Source organism: Phocoena phocoena, chromosome 5 (genome assembly GCF_963924675.1).
Source record: "Phocoena phocoena chromosome 5, mPhoPho1.1, whole genome shotgun sequence".
Taxonomy (NCBI): Eukaryota; Metazoa; Chordata; class Mammalia; order Artiodactyla; family Phocoenidae; genus Phocoena; species Phocoena phocoena.
The window spans coordinates 36,398,450-36,422,409 of record NC_089223.1 but is presented as its reverse complement, the minus strand read 5'-3'; the positions used below and the strand labels follow the sequence as shown (position 1 = coordinate 36,422,409).

At 40.8% G+C, this 23,960-nt stretch overlaps 1 protein-coding gene across 1 annotated transcript; it reads right to left on the bottom strand.

The window, feature by feature from the left end:
* Nucleotides 1–1,888: 1,888 nt before the first annotated feature.
* Nucleotides 1,889–20,947, bottom strand: SLC10A6 (solute carrier family 10 member 6). Its single transcript, XM_065877825.1, has 6 exons — nucleotides 20,571–20,947; nucleotides 10,086–10,204; nucleotides 8,427–8,515; nucleotides 5,238–5,413; nucleotides 3,226–3,383; nucleotides 1,889–2,106 (listed from the first exon to the last, which is right to left on the bottom strand). Exons 1-6 carry the CDS (start codon nucleotides 20,945–20,947, stop codon nucleotides 1,889–1,891), a joined length of 1,137 nt encoding a protein of 378 aa, XP_065733897.1.
* Between the last annotated feature and the right edge of the window lie 3,013 nt (nucleotides 20,948–23,960).

Below are 23,960 nucleotides of genomic sequence, written 5' to 3'. Positions count from 1 at the left end.
TTTAAAAGACTAATAAAGTGGTATGTATAAAAAATATAAAACTTCCGTACAGCAAAAGAAATTATACAAAAATAAAAAGACAAACGAGTAGGTAAAATATTGACAAAACATAGAACAAAGGGTCACTGTCTGGTTTATCAGTTAAAAAGGAAAAACTGCAATAGAAAAGCAGGCAAAGGGACTTCCCTGGTAGCACAGTGGTTAAGAATCTGCCTGCCAATGCAGGGGACATGAGTTTGAGCCCTGGTCCGGGAAGATCCCACATGCCATGGAGCAACTAAGCCCATGTGCCACAACTACTGAGCCTGCGCTCTAGAGCCACGAGCCACAACTACTGAAGCCCATGCGCCTTAGAGCCCGTGCTCTGCAACAAGAGAAGCCACCGCCATGAGAAGCTCGCACACCATAAGGAAAAGCAGCCCCTGCTCGCCGCAACTAGAGAAAGCCCGCACGCAGCAACGAAGACCCAAGGCAGCCAAAAAATTAATTAACTAATTAATCAATCAAAGGCCATTTCTTTAAAAAAAAAAAAAAGCAGGCAAAGTACATGAACAAGCAAGCATCCGTGAAAAATACTCTGCTTCACTTCATTGTATAATTTTAACAATGCAACTTTAAATGAGGTATTTTCACAAAGCAGAATGATCATTCTTCAGACTGGTGTGACTGTGGAAAAACCAGACACTCTCAGGCACTGCTGAACAGTGTTGCCAGAGAGCTCACTGCCCAACATTTTAATGTTCCATCAGCCTGGTTGCACATTTTCAAGTCTAGAGAATGATCCTACAGAAACACTTGCATGAAGGCACAAGTGTGTGTAGCGGCACTGTAACACCAAGTTGAAAGCTATCTAAGTGTCCATGACTAAGGGATGGTTAAATAAATTATAGACCTTTCATGCACTGGAATACTTCTGTAAAGCCACTGTTCTAAGGAATGAGGTAGGTCAACATAGACTGCCATGTAAAGATGCTCCACAATATTTCATGAAGTGACTTATGAAACAGTATATGTGGAATGATCTTAATGTTTTTTGGGTTTTGTTTGGTTTTTTTTTTTTTGCGGTACACGGGCCTCTCACTGCCCCGGCCTCTCCCACCGCGGAGCACAAGCTCCGGATGCACAGGCCCAGCGGCCAAGGCCCACAGGCCCAGACGCTCCGCGGCATGGGGGATCCTCCCGGACCGGGGCACGAACCCGCGTCCCCTGCATCGGCAGGCGGACTCCCAACGACTGCGCCACCAGGGAAGCCCTCAATGTTTTTAAAATGACATAATGCATAAATGTATATTAGAAGAATATACATTGTGTCTATCTCTAGGGAGTAAAAATATTAACTTCAAGTGTTCATTAAATTCCCTTGAGGCTCGTGATTACATCTATAAATCTAAAAAGATTTTCAAGCCCTTAAAAAAAACAATCATTTGAGAAAAGACCCCATTTTTATAAGAGCTATATGCTTCCTCCCCAATGCCCCAAAGGACTTGCCCAAAGTCGAGAAGTCAAGTGGGTCCAGACTCTGTCCTTGCCCTGCAGTATGAGGTGACATCTCCTCTACACAGAGTTCTAACTCTTGTGAGGTTAAAATTCACAGCTTGACGACTTCACATAACAATGGGGATCACTCTTCACTGTATGGGAAGACAAGAACACACAAAGTAGCTAATAAATCTGTTGTGTAAACCCCCAAAGAAAGAACCTGAAATAGGCAGAGCATATTCTCAAAAGGGGATCCTATGACAAATCACAGTCCACACAGAAATATAAATATGTTGACCTCTGACACGCAAACATTCCCATTAGCCCTGCCAACAAGATTCACTCATCAGCTCTGCACTGTCTTTACTGGCCACTGAGGAAGACAGGGACCAGTCAAGCCAACAAACCCCTACTTGGCACATGAGATCTGGCCAGTTGGCATGACAGCCCTGTGGAGATCCATGGGCCCTGATGGCCCAGGAGTTAGAGCAGCTTCTTCATTCACCTCCAAGAAAGCACTGGTCTCTTTGGGAGAAGTGGATTTCTTCTTAAAGCGGGCTTCTACCCTTAAAGCGGGGTTCTTTATTCTGTGTTTGATCTTCAGTGTCCTCTTGTACATCTTATATGCTAGGTGTTAAAACATACCAGTATTAAAAATCACTTTAGCAAAGACTATAATTTGGTGACATTGTGCACTTGTCAATACTTTGGGGGTTTGTTTGCTTTGGATCGTATATGTATAAACACACAGGAAAAAGAAGGGGAAAAGAAAAAACTACAGAGCAAAATAATTCAGTGTATCAAGATGGCTATTTCTGTCTGGAATGGACCTATTGTGATTGAGACATTCATCAGGTGGCTGACAGCTTGTCCGTCCATCTGTCCGTCTGTCCATCCATCCATCCAGTCAGTCAGCAACTCCTGTGGAGGGCTTAATATGGGTCAGGTGCCCCCCCGGGTGCTGGGAGGTAGCTAGGAATGGGCCAAGCATACTCCTTCCATCACAGTCTCACCATGAGAAGGAATTAAAACCTGGATTTAAGACCAGGAGTTTTATTCTGCTAGACTTTATCTTGTGGGAAAATTAAACCCCAAGTGTTCCTTATATTAATTGTCTGTAATCAGTATATAATTATTTATATCAGTAATCATTGAGCCTTACGTTCTGAGACAATAAAAAATTTACAATGGCCAAGATTAAAATATACGTATGTTTGTGTACATATCTATCGATCTATATATTTTAAATTTACCTTCTGTGAACCTACATAATGACTGCCTGCAAAATGATGTATTTTTGGCTGTAGGGATAGATAAGCGTATATATTTTTTAATATCTGTATGTATTATATTTCATAGTTAAAAAACATTTCACAGACATTCAGCACAATTCTTAGTCACATAAGTACTGTGAAATAACATTTGGAAGACTTTCAAGGCTCTTAATAAAACATAACAAATGTCATTTTTGAGATAAATAATTTGTTCATGGGGAGTTCTGATAGTGCATTGTTTTTGTGAAGATTGTTTACAATTATAAGCTCACTTTCACAGGTTTTTAAAAATATTTTTCTGTGAAACTTCCACTTGTGGCAAAAGATCTTGTTTATACATTTTATTTTCCCCAGAAATGTCAGGCTAAAAATGTATCACAAGGGCAGCACATGTATATTCAGATTGAAAAAGGAGTTAGTAAGCTGGGTGAACAATTTTCAGTCAAGTCCACTCAATGGGGGCTTTACCTACCTGCAACAATGAGAAACCCATCCAACAGCTGGAAGAGTCCATAGGCCAATGGGAAGCTAAGCATCTGGACTAATTGCTCGGCAGTGAAAGATAGGTGCAGCATGGTGATGCACATCTGAATATTCTGAGCTCCAGTTTCTAAGGAAATCGTCCTGCAACTACCAATGGAAAAATTTTACATACTAGTCCTTTAAAAATAAGGACTATTTTTAAATTTTACGTATAGCGATAAGTGCAAGCTATGAGCTGAGACCACTAAAAATGTTTATCCATTCAATAATTATTTGCTGAGTGCCTACTCTATAGGTGGCCTCTTGAGAGGCACCTCTGAATAGGGCCCTATGAACTCTGCCCTGAGAATCTGGGTGAAAAGACAAGAGATATACACATAGAAACAGCACAAGACAAAGTATGATCGAAGGTCAGGGAAATGCTTTAGAAATTCAGAAAAGTGGCATAAATGGTTAGAGAAGGCTTCACAGAGGAAGGGTGAAACTAAAGAATGGAAAGAGGCATTTAATGTGGGGAAGTGATTGAAATTAAAGTTCTGGGGACACGTATGAGCTTGGCCTATTCAGTAAGCATTGCTTATGCTCTAAGCCAACCTGCGGGGAGTGGAGGATTGAAGGAGATGAGAATGGAAAGTTGAGTCAGACACAAAACAGTATAAACACTTGAAAATAAACATAAAAACCCTACATGAAAACAAAATGTCTAAAATGGTTTCTTTGGTGAAATGGTTTAGTAATAAGTTTTTTCTGCTTTCTCCTTTTCTATATTTTATTCATTTTCTAATTACAAAAAAAGAGAAAAGAACAGAAGAGAAAAGAAAAATAAACCTCACTTGAAAAAGAAAAAGCAGGAGGGAGAAGAAGGAAAACCTAGGCAGGACCTTGGAGGCTGGGTTAGGCAGTTTCATCTTCTCCAATTTATTGAATACAAAGGGCATCTTGAGGCTTTTACAGATGGCAGAAGAGGAAAAGAGACGTTTGATAAACCGGCTTCTCTTTGCAGACTGGACTGGGATGTGGAGGTAACAAGGGTGTGGAATGTGGGAGTGAAAATATCGTCACTAGTACAGGGCAAATTCAGTGCCTCTTATTTTATTTCTAGTCACCCTGTTGCACACTACACTTTCTCCAAACCACCCTCACTTCTTTCAGAGCCCTGTCCGTAACCTGACAAGATTAAGTGACACAGCTGAACCTCACACCTGGACCATTCACAAGGCAAATGCAGCATCTCAGTCCTGATCTTTCTCAAGCCATCAGGTGTGGAAAAACAGGATTGCTGACTACACTTTGCCATAGGAATACCTTCTCTCCAGATCCAATTATATTTCAACTCCTCAGCAGTCCGTGTTCCTAATTACAGTCGTCCCTCTGTATCTGCAGGTTCTATATCCACAGATTCAACCAACCTCGGATCAAAAATATTTGGGAAAAGAAAAATTCTACAAGGTTCCAAAAAGCAAAACTTAAATTTGCCATGCAGGCAACTATTTATATAGCATTACATTAGGTATTATAAGTAATCTAGAGATGATTTAAAGTATATGGAGGATGTAGGTTATATGCAAATACTATGCCATTTTATAATAGGGAGTTGAGCATCCTTGGATTCTGGTATCTGCAGGGGCCTCTGGAACAAATGCCCTGCGGATATGACTGTACGGACCTAAGGCCCAAATCTTAAGTCCACCACATTCTGGCTCCATGACCTTGGTCAGGTTACTTAAGCTCCCTGAAGGGTTTGCTCATCTGTAGAATGTAGAATGAGATACCCAGAGTATCTGCCCCTCAGACTTGTAGTAAGAAGGAAATGAGATACCCTTGGCAGAGCCTCACCAAGTACTTGGTTACTACCCTAAATGTTCCCCAAGTGGACAACACCACCCACCTTGTAAGTCAAAACTCTTTGTGCTTCCAGACATAGCCAGGCAGCAAAGCCTGTCAATGGCAGTGTGTTCAATTTGTCCTCCTTATAAAAGTTTATGGATAATTTAACTGTACCTCTGCCAAGATTGGTGGGTAAGAAGTGCCAGGAGAAAGCCTGTGACATGGCCAATCAAAGGAAAGATGAAGCTGATGGTCAGAGGAATGATATCTGAATTCCAAGATCCTTTCGCCAGCACCACACCAGCAACTGCAACCACCAAAAGGAGGACCCCACCAACAATGGCTCCAACCTAAGGCAAACCAATAAAAGAGGCACAGGTAAATATCACAGTCTTTTTGCAAAGTCCATCACTGCTCCAAAAGCCTTGGAACCTAGAAGGTTTTAGAACAAAGAGAGGACTTAGAGACCACCGAATCCAATCTCATTTTACAGAGAAGAAACCTGAGGTCCAAAGTGGTCAAGTGACTTGACTGAGCTAGATTTGATGAAGCTCAACACAAATCTAAGTCTTCTTATTTTACGATCAGTATCTTTCCCTCTCAAATGGAGGATTCTGCCAGAAGGGTTGGGTAGTGGAGTTTTTTGTGGATAGGACAAATTTGTGAAATAAGTGAAAATTCTGATAATAAGCATCCAACACCTCTATACACAACCTTGCAGGCCCCGCGCTGGTAACCTCTTGCCTGAGATCTGCCCTGCCTGACCATCCACCACTCTCTCCCTACCACCCCTTCAACCACCAATGCCTTCTTGACTGCTCTGCTCCCTGTTCTTCTCTCCTCCAAATGAAATTGACCCATTCTTCATTAGACAACCTGAGCTAATATTAATGTAAAACGAGATACTATTGAAGATACTGATATCTTCTCCCAAATGAATACTGTCTCTTGCTTTTGTTGTTTAATAGAAACAAACAAAATTCAACAAAAATTTTTCCCAGTGGTCAGAGTTTTAAACCAGATAAAGAGGAAGCAAGACCCAGAATATGTGGGGGAAAGTCAGGATCTTGGCAAGCTCCCATTCACATCATGTAAACAGCAAACTATGTGCCCAGTTCAGCATCAACCTTGATTTGAAGTGATTCAGGGTGTGGAGAAAGACGGTCATGGGGAACCGAAACAAAATAAAAACAACCCAATGTACCAAAGATGTGTTCTGGGATCATTTTTACTGCTCAAATACAGGGAAAGACTGGGCCTCTGCCTAATGGGAAGATGCTGGAACACACAAAGGCCTCTGATTGTAAAAATCCTCGGTCAACTTTCTACCATATTATTAAATATTTTCTGCCACAGCACCTCTGGAATAGCCAAATGGTTTTTTTTGTTGTTGTTGGGTTTTTTTTGTTTTTTTTATTTGGGCTGGGCTCAGCTGGGTAGTTCTTTGGGGGGGGGGGTGTATTTATTTATTTATTTATTTTTGGCTGTGTTGGGTCTTTGTTGCTGCATGTTGGCTTTTCTCTAGTTGCAGTGAGCAGGGGCTACTCTTCGTTGCAGTGCACGGTCTCCTTATTGCGGTGACTTCTCTTGTCACGGAGCACGGGCTCTAGGTGCACGGGCTTCAGTAGTTATCACATGTGGGCTCAGTAGTTGTGGCGCACGGGCTTAGTTGCTCCGCAGCATGTGGGATCTTCCTGGACCAGGGCTCGAACCCGTGTCCCCTGCACTGGCAGGAGGATTCTTAAGCACTGCGCCACCAGGGAAGTCCAGCCAAATGGTTTTTAATTTGCTCTTTACAGACATACAGAAAATGTATCTGATTTCTCCACTGACACTGATGGCCTAGTAGAGGATCTGGAAACACCAAAATCATTATTTTTTTTGTTAGATGCCCTTTTAAGAAAGTACTGCAAGATAGAGTACTTGAAAAGTAAGAGGTTCCCATGATCATACTCTCTCCTCCTGTTTTGTAAACAAAATTATAACCACACGCTGCCACACTGGAAATTTTCTCCTACTGAAATAACAGTAAAGTCATCATGTGCAATCCGGACGCACAGCATCCAAGCCCTCCTCCAGCTCCCTGTGTCCAGCTAATTTGTCTGCTTGTCAACCCCTCTTCTCGTTCTCCATCTCATCGGAGGACTAGGGGGAGTTGTTCAGTCTTGTGCCAAACTGGGGAAGCAGCATCCATTCGTGCAGGCAAATGGAGTGGCATGTTCTGTCAGGTAGAGCCAAACATCAAGAGCTTAAACTGAACCAAACCATAAACCCCAAACTAAAATGAACTGACATTTATTTGCCAAACCTCCAATCAGCTCCAAACGTCTTTTTTTACAAATGCAAAAAATAACTAAAACATTTTTTAAATCTTCATGAAAGCAGTATATAATAAAAGTATATATCTTCTAAAACAATACATAATCAGAAAAATGGACAACACCCTAGGAGATGGACACCATTGTTGAGAACACCTCCTCTCAAGCCACATAACTTTTTTCTTCCGTCTTTAAAAACCTCTTTTATTTATTTATTTTTTTAAACATCTTTATTGGAGGATAATTGCTTTACAATGGTGTGTTAGTTGCTGCTGTATGACAAAGTGAATCAGCTATACATATACATATATCCCCCTATCTCCTCCCTCTTGCGTCTCCCTCCCACCCTCCCTATCCCACCCCTCTAGGTGGTCACAAAGCACGGAGCTGATCTCCCTGTGCTGTGTAAGCCACATAATTTTAAAAGCCATTTAACAAGGACATTGGCTTGTTTCCCCAGCAGACAAAAGACAACCCTGGAAAGTCAAGAGGAGGTAGAGGGTTCCAGCTCCCATCATTCCAGGGCCAGACTCCGCAGTGCATTCTGGATTTCATTCTGACAGTTATTCGTGTGGTCAGCAGCCCTTGTTTGTGTGTACAAACTCCATCTTTAGAGGCTCACCCAGGAATGTTTCTGAAAGACAGCCCTTCATCCTGCTGTTCCAGGAAGCCAGCCACACTCATAAACAGTGGGCCCCATTTCATGCAGATTTGAACAGCCTTTGTTTGAGAGCACCTGTGTGAAGCCTTATGAACAAATGGGTGCTCTCTGGCCACACGCAGGCCTAAGCTTTTCTGTCACTAAAGCACGAGTTCCATGCTTTGCAGGGTGTCATACGCCTCAGTGTAGGGGCCCATGGGAGTGACAAAGCAAGGCTTAGAGTGGAGGAAATATGGTGGCTGGATCCAAAAATGCAGAATACATAAAGAAAATTGCTAGGTGTGGGGCCGTGTCTGACTGGCCCCTTTGTTCTGGTCATTGCCTATGTCTATTTGTGAAGTCTCTGATTCTGAAGTGTGCTAACTGTCCCATGGAGTTGCTTACCTTAAGAATAATTTTGGATTGTTTGGGCCACCTATAATTCACATAGACACCAAAGGCCACAGGAATGGTCAGGCACACAAGGGTAATTCCTGAAGAGAAGAAAAATCTGTCAGATGGTATCCCCTCTCACCCTGACCACCCATTTCTCAACAGTTTATGTCTATTTCAATTAGATAAAAGCTTTAATTCAAGATGCATTTTATTTCTGCATCCACCTCCAAAAAAATGTTTGTTAATGTTTAGAAGACAATCTTTGAAGGGTATATGATACCACTGAATGCCGTCACAAACAGTCTCTCATTTCCCTCAGAATCCCTCAACAACCACATGGAATTTTAGAGACAACTGAGAATGTAAAGATTAGAAAACAGGAGGACCCTTTTATGTCTGCAAAATTCTTTGGTTGCTGTGTATGGGGTCACCACTCTACAACTATAGCTATTATTTCTCCATTTGAAGCCAATGGGTGATTTGCTTCGCAAGGTAAAGAATATCTATTACAAGACAAAAACAGCATTTGTTACAGAAACCAAAGGAAGTTCTTATATTTCCAAGTGTAGCCAGGTAACCCAAAGGCAGGTAGAGAAATACATCTTTTAATTAACACAAGTGACTAAAGACAGGCTCAACAGAGCAGAGGTCTACTTGCCAACAGGATCCATACACTGACATTTTCCAGTGCTACTTTCCAAATCTGCTCACTTGCAATACTAGCTCCAAAGTCGTATGAGTTGCTCATATTTGGGGCTTTAATTGTTTACAAGTGCCTTTTAGAGTATACTATTAAAATAGAATATATTAACTAATTTAGTGATAAGAAAAAGTTGCACATAAAATCATGATTTCTAAATGAAGATTTCACTCAAATTTTACAAATTCAGTGGGCTTCACCTGTTATCGGGACATGGCTCTATTCATGGTTCTGAACTATAGGCCATGGGTTGTAAGCTCTCCAAGTGATTACTTGAGACTCCAGGTTAACACTTTGGAGTTTACGAATCATGGTTTCTACCAATTCTCCAAAGACTCTGATAAAACCAGAATAGACATATCATCTCACCAAGTTTTTCTTCCAATCCTAGTGAGTCCACAGAGCTCTCAGAGTTTAAGGAGATAATGAAAGAGCTATGGGTGTGGTTGTGACATGTGGATATGCTTTAATACTCAATAGGAATCATTTATGTTGATCAGTAAAGAAGTCAAGGCCACAGGTGATATAAAAGGTGGGGCTGAGGGAACTAAGGTCTCATTAGAGCCACTGTGATTCAGTTCACCTGTGGGTCATAATGAGTCTAACTGCTTTCTAGTGAATTATATAACGGTTGTTTGGTTTTTTTAGTAAGTAAGTTTTCTGGCTTTGTTTTCAAAAGTGAACCGTTGTAGGGGTTAAGAGCTTGGACTTTGCAGTCAGATTCGCGAGTCAGAATTCCAGTCTGCACTTACCAGCTGCATGACCTTGGTTGAGTTACTTCACCTCCCTAATTCTGAAAATACAGGATATGGGACTGGTAATAGAATCTATACTGTAGGGTTATTTGGAGAATTAAATTAGATAACATATTTAAACCCCTGTATAAAGGAGACACATAGTAAACAACAGCTATTATTATTACCATCACCATTACAGTTACTATTTCATGTCACAAGCCCAATACAGACCTATGTTCTGATATGGAATGGTGAGATTCTGCTCAAGATTCCAGGACAAGGTGTAGAGATAAAGGCAGAGTGGCATCATTCCCAGGGCAACCACTGTGGAACAAGTTGTCATACTGATGCTGAAAGTAAAATTAAAGTAGATGCTTAAGAGGGAAAGTTTGAAATGAAGAATTTAGTCCTTACCAAAAACAACTCCTGGGGTACAACTTCTTAGAGATTATGTAGGGTAACTTACTTGAAACTGTCTCCTGTTTTATTATTCAACAAATGATGACTGTATTTGTGGTCTAGAAAAAGATTTCCTGCAGTTCTTGCCATCTATCAATTAACTCATATTTTATGAGCATTTACTCGTCCTAAACATTCTGCTAGTCACTATAAGGATTCATTTTTTTCCTTGTACAGTTCTTCTTTATTGATATATAATTCATGGACCATAAAATTCATTCATTTTAAAGTATCTTTAGTATATGTGACTGTACTATTCTATTTCCAGGATATTTTCATCACCCCAAAAAGAAGCTCCACCCCATTAGCAGTCCCTCCCCATTCCCTTCTCCCCCCAGCCCCTGATAACCAGGAATCTATTTTCTGTCTTTATAGGATTTTGTCCCTATCTGGGTGATAAAACCAGCAACAAAATCAATCAGTAAAATTAGGGGAAATAAGGTAAATGGAAATGAGATATTCTTCAGGCCAACAAAATACTTATGTTTAAATCACTGGGGAAAATTACACAATCTGTTTAAGCACATACAAACTGTTTATAGACATGATTAATGCTGCTCTACAGATGAGGTGAGGCACACGGAACATTATACAACACAACCCAGGGGTAAAGCAAGTGTTTATTCCCTTCAACACTAGGCTTCAAGAGTCTTGGAAGGTTTTAATATTCATAGTTTAAATTCTCACAGCAGACTGCCTTGCACATAGTATATGCCCAACCTGTGTTAACGGTACAAATGGCCTAGAAACTGAGGCTCACTACCTCCCAGCCCAGCGAGGAGGGGAAGGAGACCCTTCGTAGGACTAAGGTCTGCTGCAGAGATAGCAAGGGTCCTCCAGCACTTGATCAGGCCTGCAAGTTACACATCATTCTTCCTCATAATATGAATCACCAATGTTTCCATCTAATTACCCTGTCTATAAAATAATCTGTCTGTGATAACTTTGACATTTTCTATCAGAAGAATGTTTATATACCCAGCAAAGCAGCAACCATTATATTTCAATGATATTAAAAATACTCCTTCTGTACTCTCAATCACTGCTGGTGAAATGAGGATTTCCCTGGTGGTGCAGTGGTTAAGAATCTGCCTGCCAGTGCAGGGGACACGGGTTCGAGCCCTGGTCTGGGAAGATCCCACATGCTGCGGAGCAAGTAAGCCCGTGTGTGCCGCAACAAGAGAAGCCACCGCAATGAGAAGCTCGCACACCGCAACGAAGAGTAGCCCCCACTTGCCACAACTAGAGAAAGACCGTGTGCAGCAATGAAGACCCAACGCAGCCAAAAATAAATAAATAAATAAATTTATTATTTTTTTAAATGCAAAATGGCACAACCCCTGGAGGGAGTTTGGTAATATCTAGCAAAATTACACATGTGTTTACTCTTTGACCCAACAATCTCCCATCTGGGAATCCAGCCCAAAGATGCACTGTCAGATATTTAACTAATTGGTGACCCTTTCAGAAAACCAGACTTAGGTAATTCACAAATATTTGTATATATCCCTTCTCCTCTTTGTTTTCATTTAAACAATCCTGTTTCATAGCTGCTGTTTAGAGAACAGAGGCTTTGTCGTTTTCTTTTCAAAGCAACTTACTCTGCAGCTTGGTTGCTTTTGTTTTTTTCTCCACTTAATATCATAGGCATGTTTCAGGGCAACAGATATAACAAACTCATTTTTTTTTAAAAGAACTGCAGAGTACAACATAAATATGCCATAAGTTCTTCAATCACTCCATCAATGCTGAAAATATTGTTTGAGTTTTCTTTCATTATAAGCAATGTATTAAACATTCTTATATATATTTCACTTGAAATAATTCTTCTCTTTCTGTAAAATAGATTCTCCAAAGTGGAATCGCTGTGTCAAAAGTTTGTTTTTTATTTTCATAGATACTTCTAGATTATTTTCAGAAGACCTTGTTGCATTTCACAATCTTGCCTGCACTGGAGGCAATCAATCCCTTTTTTTTTTTTTTTTTTTTTTTTACTTTTTGCGGTACGCGGGCCTCTCACCGCTGTGGCCCCTCCCATTGCGGAGCACAGGCTCCAGACGCGCAGGCTCAGCGGCCACGGCTCACGGGCCCAGCCGCTCCACGGCACGCGGGATCCTCCCGGACCGGGGCACGAACCCGCGTCCCCTGCATCGGCAGGCGGACTCTCAACCACTGCGCCACCAGGGAAGCCCAATCAATCCCTTTTAATTCTCATGAGAACATTGAAAACTGCATCTCATTCTTCTTTTGTTATACACCTGACTCTCTACAAGGTTGTGCTTTCTTTCATGTTTATTAACCTCTTGGATATCCCCTCTCAACAGCCTTTCTTGTCTGATTTTTCTTTTCTCAACCTGTAGGAGCTACTTTAAAATTAGGGTACATATCATCAAATGTAATACAAATATTTTTGCCAAGGTTATTCTATATTTTTACTACGCTTATGACTTTTGCCATAATAAATAACAGTGAGATAGTCAAATCTGTCCATCTGTCCTTTTTTTTTCCTGGTTTCTAAGTTCCTTGCCTTGTTAAAGATTTCCCCCTCTCCTGAGGTTATTCAAATATTGCCCCCACTTTTTACTTTTTCATAGGTTTATATTTTACATTTATATCTTTAACTTATCTAAAATTTATATTGTATAAGGTATCAAACTAATCTATTGTCTTCTATATTGAGAGGCAAGTGTGTTAAATTTTCCAAATAAACAATTTTTCACTAAACTGAAGTGCCAACTTCATTATATATTATATATACGTTCAAGTGTGTTCAAAATGTCCTTTTTTCCTAAGCAAATATCAGACTGTTTTTGGTTTTTTTTTTTTCAGACTGTTTTAATTATGGTGTTTTCATAGTGTATTTTTGTATACGACAGAGCAGACACTTCCACATAAGTCTTTCTTTTCAAACTTTTCTGAGCAGTTCTTGCATATATTTCACTCCATATGAGATTTTAAATCATCTTATTCTATTAAGAATGCTTACTTTGGGCTTCCCTGGTGGCGCAGTGGTTGGGAGTCCGCCTGCCGATGCAGGGGACATGGGTTCGTGCCCCGGTCCGGGAGGATCCCATATGCCGCGAAGCGGCTAGGCCCGTGAGCCGTGGCCGCTGGGCCTGCGCGTCTGGAGCCTGTGCTCCGCAACGGGAAGGGCCATGGCAGTGAGGGGCCCGCGTACCAAAAAAAAAAACAAATAAAGAATGCTTACTTTGAGCAAAGTCTTCTTCCTAACTAGAGAGCAGATTAACGAAGAAAAACAGCTTGCCACAGCTCTCAAAACTTTGTATTCAAGAATAGTGTGTGTCTGGAACGCTTTTCCAAATTCCTAGTCTATGATAGTGCTACATTCTTGGCTCTTCATATCACCACATCCTGAAAGGAATTCCATATTACATCACTTTGATCTTGAACTTCTGGAGAACTAGCAGAGAATTTTCCTCCTCTATGGCTATGGCTCAAACACCAGAAAGGTAAGATTCATGACTGTGGGAAGCAAAGTGTGAGATTATATCAGACTGATTCTATATCCTTGATTACATAGGTTACTACTTCCACCCTTTATACAACTTCACGCCCATAATGTTCACAGTAATGGTCAAGGAAGGCAACAGATGACCTTGGTGCTCTGCCAAGCTGGAAAAGCACAAGTGAACGTGTCTGAATGCATTGGAGAGTCACACCTTTTGTTTTACTGCCATGAAATTCCAATGTAGCATAAACAGAGGATGTGGTCAACTGGGTCTCTTGGCTGTTCACATATAGGAAAATTGCTGACAAAATCTGATTTCAGTATAACAAGATTCCACTTGCACTAAGAAGAATGGTGTCACCATCTGCAAACTGTTACAGAGAATAATGGGACAGATTAAGCAAGTCTGGACAAACAGGTAAATCCTGAACCTCCTTTAAAACATGGAAATTACATATATATGCATTATATTAAAATGTAGTGTCGATAAGTATACCATTTTGCAATTGGGGTTTAAATTATATGCCTGTTGTTTTAGTTTGAAACCAATAAACTCAGGAACTCTGACACTCAAAACTATGAAAGTACACACTTGCTTCCCCACTGAAAAAAAACTTTTAAATTATCTAGGCAGTCAGATGGACATGGAATATGCTATAAGATCAGATCAACAGACTTGGGCCTAGAGAAGAGTTCAAGGCCAGGTTTTCTATCCCTAAATATAAATGTTACTCCTGTCTGCTGCTTCTCAAGAACGGTAACCAGCATTTATTGAGCACCACCTGCTAAGTATCAGACCTCATTACATACATTTTCTCTTTTCGTCTATAAAACAACCCTATGGGTAGGTATTATTTTCATTTTATAGACAAGGAAATTAAGGTATATAGCATTATAGAAACACACTAAGTCACATGGATTCAATCTAAGTTCTGTCTCTCAAGATGATCTTCAGTTCTCCACCAGGCCCTGTCAGACAGATCTGAAGAATCTGAAGTCCCAGTTTCAGGGTTTCTGCTAAAGGATCAGGAGCTCCTTTAAAGTTCAAAAGTCAAATTTGGCCACTGAATCCCTCAGGCTCTACCACCACCAGTGGTCAGAATCCTTTCTCTGCCGCTGAGGACACAAACACGTCCTCTCAGAAGACTAGACCTCGTATAACAAAAGTTATCAAACTAAGAATTCCCTGGTGGCCTAGTGGTTAGGATTCCAGGATTTCAATGCTGGGGCCAGGGTTCAATCCATGGTCAGGGAACTGAGATCCCACAAGCCACATGGTACGGCCAAAAAAAAAAGTTATCAAACTAAAGACAGTGGGAGCTGTCCTGAGTTGTACCAGTAAACTGATTGCATTTCAAGAGAAGTTTTTGTGACACACACGAGCAATCAGAAACTTTCCTTCAGTCATTCACCCTCATCTATCAAGCCCCTGCCACCACCAGGCTGGCTCTAAGCATGCAGAGGAACAAGCCCTGGAGGAGCTCAGAGACCTAGTGAGGCTGAAAGTAGCCCAGCTACTGCAGTGTCCTCTGATAGATGACAAGAAAGCATTGCATATTTAGTGCTATGGGACAGAGGAGAGGCATCTCTGCCAAATAGTTTCCAGAGAAACACTAAAAACTGGGGTGGGAGAGGGGGATGCTTAGACTTTATAATTTGCTTTTCTTTTCCTATTGTCACAAAATACTTAAAACTTAAAAAAGCCTCAGATCCATTTCTGGATTATACCCAAAAGAACTGAAAGTAAGGACTCCAACAGATGTTCGCACACCCGCGTTCATGGAAGCATTACTTACAATAGCCAAAAGGAAGAAGCAACCCAAGTGTCCATCAATGGAAAAATGGATAAATAAAATGTCTTATATGCATACAATAGATTATTATTCAGCCTTAAAAAGAAAGGAAATTCTGACACAAGCTACGACATAGCTGCACTTTGAAGACATCATGCTAAGTGAAATAGGCCAGACACAAAAGGACAAGTGTTTTATGACTTCACTAATATGAGATACCTAAAGTAGTCAAATTCATAGAAACAGAAAGTAGCATGGCGGTTGCCAGGGCCTAAAGGGAAGGAGGAATTATTGTTTAAGGGATACAGAGTTTCAATTTGGGAAGATGAAAAAGTTCTAGAGGTGGATGGTGGTGATGATTGTACAACAATGTGAATGTACTTAATGCCATTGAACTGTACACTTAAAAATGTTAAGATGGTACATGCTATGTTATGTATATTTTACCACAGTAGAAAAAAGACACATGACACAAATGAACTTATCTAAGAAACAGAACAGACTCACAAACATAGAGAACACACTTGGGATTGCAAGGGGGAAGCAGGCAGGGGAAGGATGGATTGGGAGTTTGGGATTAGCAGATGCAAACTATTACATGTAGAATGGATAAACAATAAGGTCCTACTGTATAGCACAGGGAAATATATTCAATATCCTGTAATAAACCATAATGGAAAAGTAAAAGAAAAAGGGACCTCAGAAAGTCTAACCCAATGATTTTACAAATGAGGAAACAGGTCCAGAAAGGTATGCTCAAAGACACACAGCTCCTTGAGCAGAGACTAAAACACAGGCCCCTGACACAGTGCTCTTTTGCCTGACCCATGTAATAATAATAATAACTCATACAGCATTTTGTGCCAGTAAGACTCTAAGCACTTTATATATATTAACTCATTCAATCCTTACAACAATCCATGAGGTAACTTATGTTTCTCCCTATTTTAGAACTGAGGAAACTAAAGCATAGAGAATTTACATAACCTGCCAAGAGGACCCAGATAGTAAGGGATGGATCTACGTTCTGGCTCCAGACTGGTGCACTTAACTATGACACTGTACTGCCAGATCTCAGTTTTCATGTCCTACTGTCCAAGGCAAGAATTCTGTCCATCCTTAGTATAGTAGATTGCAAAAATGTCCCCAGTTCTTTCTCCCGCTCTTTTCCATGCCCTCTGCACTGTGACTTTGCAGCTCACCCCATTGAGAGGCAGAATCTACTTCTCCAGTCCTTGTATCTGGGCTAGCCTTGCAATTTGCATTAGCCACTGGAATGTGGTGGAAGTGATGGTGAACTGCTTTCAAGCTCAGGCCTCAAGAGACCTTGTAAGCTTCCCAGACACTGTCATGTGGTTAGGTCTAGGCTAGCCTGCTGGAGAATGAGAGGCCACAGGGAGGAGAGCCCAATTGTCCCAGCTGAGGCCATCCAAGATCAGTCCACATTTAGCCAGTCCCCAGACATGTGAGAGAGCCCTGCCAAGATCAGCAGAGCTCAGTCCAAGGGCAAGATAATTTTAAGGCTCTTCATACATGTGGGCCAACTGTTTTCCAGAACAGTTATAATGGATGATTGGAGGAGACAGATCAGGCCAGCTGTTGTTGCAGCCTGTGAAGACAATGGGCAAAAGAAAGTTGGAAAAGTGCTGGGTATGTTTAAAGAACAGTTACTAGGGACTTCCCTGGTGGTCCAGTGGGTAAGACTCTCTGCTCCCAATGCAGGGGGCCGGGGTTCAATCCCTGTTCAGCGAACTAGATCCCACATGCTGCAACAAAGATCCCGCGTGCCACAACTAAGACCCAGCACAGCCTAAATAAATAAATAAATAAAAATAAAATCTTGAAAAAAAAAACAGTTAATAGTCCATTTTGACCAAAGACCTGTTATGCTTAAGGGTTTAATGGTAAATAAACCTGCAGGAGTCAGTTAGACCCGGCTTAGGTTCTATCCAATTTAACAGGTGTTGAGAAGCCTTTACATGTATAATATGTTCCTTTTCTCCTCACAATACCATGAAGGAAGTACTACGATTTCCAGTTACAGAAAGAGGTCCCAAGTCAGGATATAAAGACAGGCAGTCTGACCCCAGAGCCTGCCTTATCCACTTACTACAAAACCATGAAGGAAAGACTGAAGGTAGAGAGAACATTGAGAAGATACTGCAATTGGCCAAGAAAGAAACTGTGGTGCCTGACCTGAGGTGATGGCAGTGGACAGACAGGAAGCAATAGCTATGGGTGACATCAAGAGGGTGGGCTACAGTACTAGCCAGAGGACTGACTAAAGAAAGTGAAGCATGAAGGGGAGTCATGGGGTGGGGAGGGACTGCGAAGATGATGAGTCCAGGTGACTGGGAGGATGACTGGTGTCAGCATCAGATACTCAGAAGGCAGAAACTGGTTCAAACATGTTGATTGTGAAACTCCTTGTTTGGTGTGAACGCATGGAGAACTGCAAGTAAATTGAATGAAGCACGGAGTTAAGGCATGAGAAACACATTTAGGTTTAGCGCTCATCTCAAGAGCACTAAATCTAAATCTCCTCGTTTGTAAAATGAAGATGTTGTACTAAATGCTCTTGGATTTTATCCAGTATGAAAAACAAAATTTCTATCAATGACTGCCTAGTGAGTTTTGCTTAAGTTATTTTTGTTGGTAATCAAGTAAGAAAAACATAGTGAACTTGTAGATTGTTTCACTTGATAATACTGAATTTCCTATTTGCAATTTTTACTGAGAATTAAGATTTATTACTCTTGTATCTATAAGCTTTTGAAAATCTAATATTTAGTCCCCATTTTAAATTTTCATTTCTTAGAATTTAAATTTTATGCTTGTTTTTTGTTTTGTTTGTGAGTCTCAAAATCAAAATTTTATAAGAAAAATGGGAAAGTAGCTAATATTTACTACATACCTACTATGTGCCTGGCATCCAACATACATATTTCCTCCTTAAAATACATCCTTGTGGGGAATAGGCAATTTTAACATGTTTTACAAATGACGCTTATAGGTTAAATAATTTGACCAAAGTTAAAAGCTAATTAAGGGAAGTAAAATGAGCTTTATCTTTTATAGACTTCCTATTAATTGGTGTTTTTATTATAATTTTGGCTAATAAGAGATGAAGGTAATAAATGTTCTCTTTCCCAGAACAGAAGTGCTTGAGAACACTGCTTAACGATTTATGTTCCTGCTCAGAAGATCTAGTTGTGTTAATAAATGGCATTGAAGAAAGTGCCTAAATTTCAGGCTGATGAGAAACAGATGTGCTTTTAAATCTGAGTTCTGCCATACTCATTTGTAGCATTTGGCAACATACTTAACCAATCTGAGACACAATTTTCTCAGCTGTAAAATTCAGAATAATAAAAGGCCATTTACAAGGTTATTTTGAGAGCCAAGAAAGAAGGGAAAGAAAATACATGAAAGCATAGACCCCATGCCTGTCAGGGTACTTAATAACTATGTTTCCTTTTTCTTTCCAAAAACTTTCAGGCCCTGGAATTTATCACTGTTATATGGACTTTGTGTAAAGAATATTTATCATTTCCCAATTATTATGTTAATGGTCAACTTAATTGAATTTGAATTAGCAGTGCACATTAGGGTTTTTTTTTAATTTAATTTTATTTATTTTTCATACAGCAGGTTCTTATTAGTTATCCATTTTAGACATATTAGTGTATACATGTCAATCCCAATCTCCCAATTCATCACACCACCACCACCCCACCCCCCGCCACTTTCCATGGGGGGGAGGGTTAAATTAGCGATGCAAGTGATTCATTTCAAATCTTTGATAAGTGGGTAACTAGAAACATAGCCATATGAAAATTAATTATTGGTCTGTTTGGCATGAACCCATTAAAATTTATAGGTGAAATAAGTTCCATATGCTAAACATTCAGCACATGCAGGAAACTAGAAACCCATACCTGCCGCTGACTCACTAACGTCAACTCCCAGCACAGTCAGCACCTCTGATTCATTCATTGTATAATAAATCTCAACTAAATGACATACACATTGAACAGAGATTTAATTTTATAAGTAGTTCTTTCTCTGGGCAAAAGGTGAAACAGTTTGTTCAGAAGTAAGCAAAGATTCTAGAAAGACCACTGTTTTTAGCCCTGTCATTTTCTCCAGTTGTGACTCCTCTGTTTTTTCCTCAAATGCTCTTTTCCCCATCAAAACAATACTCCAAAATACCTGTGACTAATTCAATCTCATTAAAATGTAAATGAATGATAAAGCTTAATGCTTCCTGGGGTATTTATCTACACCATAATTGGAAATAAGGTCACTGGCTTAAATGAAAGGAATGAGATTCTAGTAATGAATGTTAAACATCTGCAAAACAACAAGAAAGAACAGTTTTAGTCATAAGTCTTTGTGTTGCTCCCCAAGTCAGCTCAATAGCCACTTAAAACAGGATACATCTATCACATACCCCTAAAGCTCCCTTATCCCGTCCCTCAAAATACTTATCTCATAAAGTAGGTGCTCGGGCATCACTTGCTGATTAGAGCCATGAGGCCCTCATTCTGGTTATGCTGCTGCCACCACCACCACTACAATAGCTACCAACCAGTATCCTTAGCTTCCTGGGATTCTGAACCTATGTCCTGGGAGACTGTGAAACCAGGACTGTTGTTAAAGCCATCAGTGTGGGTGAGAATGGGTTCACGCCTAGGAAGGGCCATTGGGTGAGGAAGGAGACCTGCTTTCACTGTTGCATATGAACCCAACCCCTCTACTCAGAAAAGTAGTTGACAGTAAAACGGAGGACAATCACAGCAAAGTAAATTTTAAGTTCAGAAAGGAAAGTCCTTCTGGGACCGAACAAGTCTGTGTAAAATGTTTCCCAATGGAATGTCTACCTAGATTGGCAGAGTTTTTAACGCGAAGGTGTCAGTCCCCCCCCATCCCCACCCCCATCCCTGGCAGAGTGCTATCAGGGGAAGACAGCTGAGCTTCCCTAGTGTAACTTACCTGAGATCCATGTCTCCATCAACCCAGTAGGTGAAAATGTTCGAGATGGTTCCCCCTGGGCAGCACCCCATGATGAGGATAGCCATAGCTTGGACTGGCTTCAGAGAGAAGCTGATGACCAGGAGATAGGCAGTAAGAGGCATGAGCCCAAACTGGCAGAGCAGTCCCACAGCAATGCCCCAGGGTCTCCTGATGTGCGACCAGAGCCTCCGGATCTCCACAGAGCATCCCAAGGAGAACATGAGCAGGCCGATCATCACGGCTGACACCACTGTGAAAACAAGTTCCAGGTTCCCATAGACCTCCAGCCCCATTGGCAACTCCTCCTCTGAACTGTTGGCAGGGCAGGCTGAGCTGCTGGAACAATTTGCTCTCATCTTCTTATTCCTTAAGGCAGCATTACAAATGAACATCTGCCGCGATGGCTGGGCAGGTCTATCCTGCCACGTTTTGTAATAATTCCAAGTCACACATGGAGGACCATTCCAATAGCTGTTGGCCAGTCAGGTGATTCATCCTAATCTGATCAATTTATTCACAAGTGGCATTATAAAAGTAATTATCATGGGCATGAAACATATAATAAATAATATTTATAATATTATTATAAATATATATTATAAATATAATAAATAATATTATTTATAATAATATAATAACATATAATAAACTGTGGTAATTACTTTCCACTTCTGTTCTTACTCACCAGTGAATATTCAAGTGAAATGAGACAAGCAAACACTGTCAAGTGGAGCAACTGGTATGCCGTCAGAAATCACATTGTGTTCCAGGAGAGAGGTTGGATGGCAAGGCATAATTTCTCCAAGTTCAGTGGGGATTTCCAAAAGCTAGGATGCAATGTTCTGCAGAGACAAAGGCTAACTCTGGAAAAAAGAAAGGCAGCTAAGCCAAAGCCACACCTCACAGCATTAGGAGAACTCTTCTGTTGAAGACATTAAAACAAAAGGCCAGTTAAGGAAATGTCAGGAGGGACTAAGGATAATTTCAAAAGAGCTTTGGAATTAGTCTCACTTTTTCTTCTTTCTATTTCTATTAGAATTTGTGTCTGAAGCCAATAATTAAACACCTGTAAAAATAATGATATTTGCCTCATGAAACATGTGGAAACTCACTTCTGAACACAAAGTAATTCAAGGGAGCCTGTCACTTTCTTTTTGAGATGCCTCACCCCAGGTCTTGTAGTGAGGTCTGGGAATTCAGCAAAAAAAATGTAGTAAAGAGCTTGTCTGGAAGGCTGAAGACAGAGTCTGAGGTCAGCCTCTGACTGCAGTGGCCCAGGGCCCCTCTGTGTGCCTTAACCACATGGACACGTGTTTTGTTGGCAAAACCAGACAAGGAAAACATAGTTCCATGAAACTGAAGCTCCAAAACAGCAGATGCCACACCCCTTCTCACAGAAAGCAGGAAGTATATTTGTGGGACAAGGAGGGACACTAGCTATGCATTGTTTATTTTTGGATTTGGCAAATTATTTTCCATGACAAAATGCTCCAGGCATGTTTGCTGTATTAAAAAAAAGTTGAATACAAATGTAAAATGAAATCTAACTATTTGCAGAAAGTATAAACTGCCTGAGGCAAACCCCCCAAAAGCAGCTCTGAAGGTAGAACCTTGCTGGAGGTCATCAGAGGTCAGCATGAGGACCTGCTGCCACCAATTCTTGTTTTATGCCCGAGAACAAGCCAATGTCTACACCAAGCTTGGTGAGCCTGTCAGGAGGCAACCCAGAACCATCTATATTGTGTTCATACAGAGCCAAGCAGAGAAATGAACATTTAGGAGTGGGTTAGGTCTCTGGAAAGCTACGTGTTCCCAGCTAAATGATGCTGAGGGGTGGTCGAGCTGAGGAGAAATGGAGGAAAGAGAGAACTAACATTTTTTGAGCACCTACTAAGTGACAGGCATGCTAGGTACTTTACACATATGTGGCTGTGTCTGGTGAAGCAGAAGTTTTTTTTTAACCTTATTTAGTAAGAAGGTATCAGATTATTTCTGTCTGGGTAATGTCAAAAAGTCCCTTGGCTAAAAAAAAAAAAAAGTCCCTTGGCAGTCCTTCTTTGTTCCTGAAATAATCACTTGAATGACCCTTCTTAATTATACAAATTTAGGTTTAGTAAGCCATTCCTGATAGATGACAGTGATAGGAACTTTGGTGATTTGCTTGGTACTCAGCTCTAATAGATTGGAGGAGGGGACTAAATTTGCAAAGTGGACTTAAGGAGTCTCCAAAGGGGAAGGTGTCCTTGGCCACTTGCCTTTTGAAACTCAGTGTTAGCAGAATTTCTCAAATGAATTAGGATGATTACAACTGAGGTCCACTGGTAGAAAATAAAATCTAATTACACATCCAGAAAGGAAGGGATGTCTGGACAGGTGACAAGTTCCTCTGGATCCAGTTGTCTGGGCACAGATGTCACAGGGTGATACAGGACACACAACTGAGTATGTGGATGTAACCAGAAGAGAAGTAACCTTGAGGGGCCAAGCCTGGGCGCCACCAAGTTGTGTGCAAGGATCTGGACCAGAAGGGGCATGGCAGCAGTGGGTGAGGACCCACTGGCCTCAGTAGTACCAATTTATTCAACAGGTCCCAACAAAACAACAACAGCTGAGACCAGGGCCTACCAGTGGACTGGTTGGGCTTTTCTGAGTTTCTCTCCATTTGGGGTTGAGAAGGAGCCTCCTTCGGAAGAGTAAGCACCTAGAGTTCTTAGTAAATTTGTAAAGGAGATTTTAAATAGGGGATCCCAAACATATTGACATGTAGAGATTCTAGTGATTAATTAGAAAATTTCAAAAGCCAAACTTACACCCCGTGCTAGCGAGGTGGATCATGAGATCCCACTGAATCTTCACATCCAAACTAAGAGGTATGTACTATCATTCCCCACTTCACAGATAAGGAAACAAAGCACTAGTGAGGCCTCTGTGATTTGTCCAAGGTTATTAAGCAAGTAAGTTGTAACCCTGGGATATTAAATCCCAGTCTAATTCTCAGCTTGTCCTCATTTCCCTGGAGCACAGCAAAGTGGAAACAATGAAAGTAGTTGGCAGCAGGATCACGCTGAAAAGACTGGCAACACTTAGACATAGCTCAGGGATGAAACACCACTATTTGCATTAAGATGGAGAAAGAAACCAGTTAATCCCTAATCTCTAAATTTTTCTCATATGCTCACAAGCTTAAAATGCACCTGAATATGTTCAACATATATGCACCTTAATTTTGAGATCCAATTCTACAAACCACAGGAATGTATTTCTATTCTCCGCAGATAGAATTAGAGGTTAAAGATATTCTTCAGGAAAAGCCTGGTTTCTTCAGGCTGAGAATGTAAAGGCAGAAGGGAAAGTGCCAAAAAGAAAGGT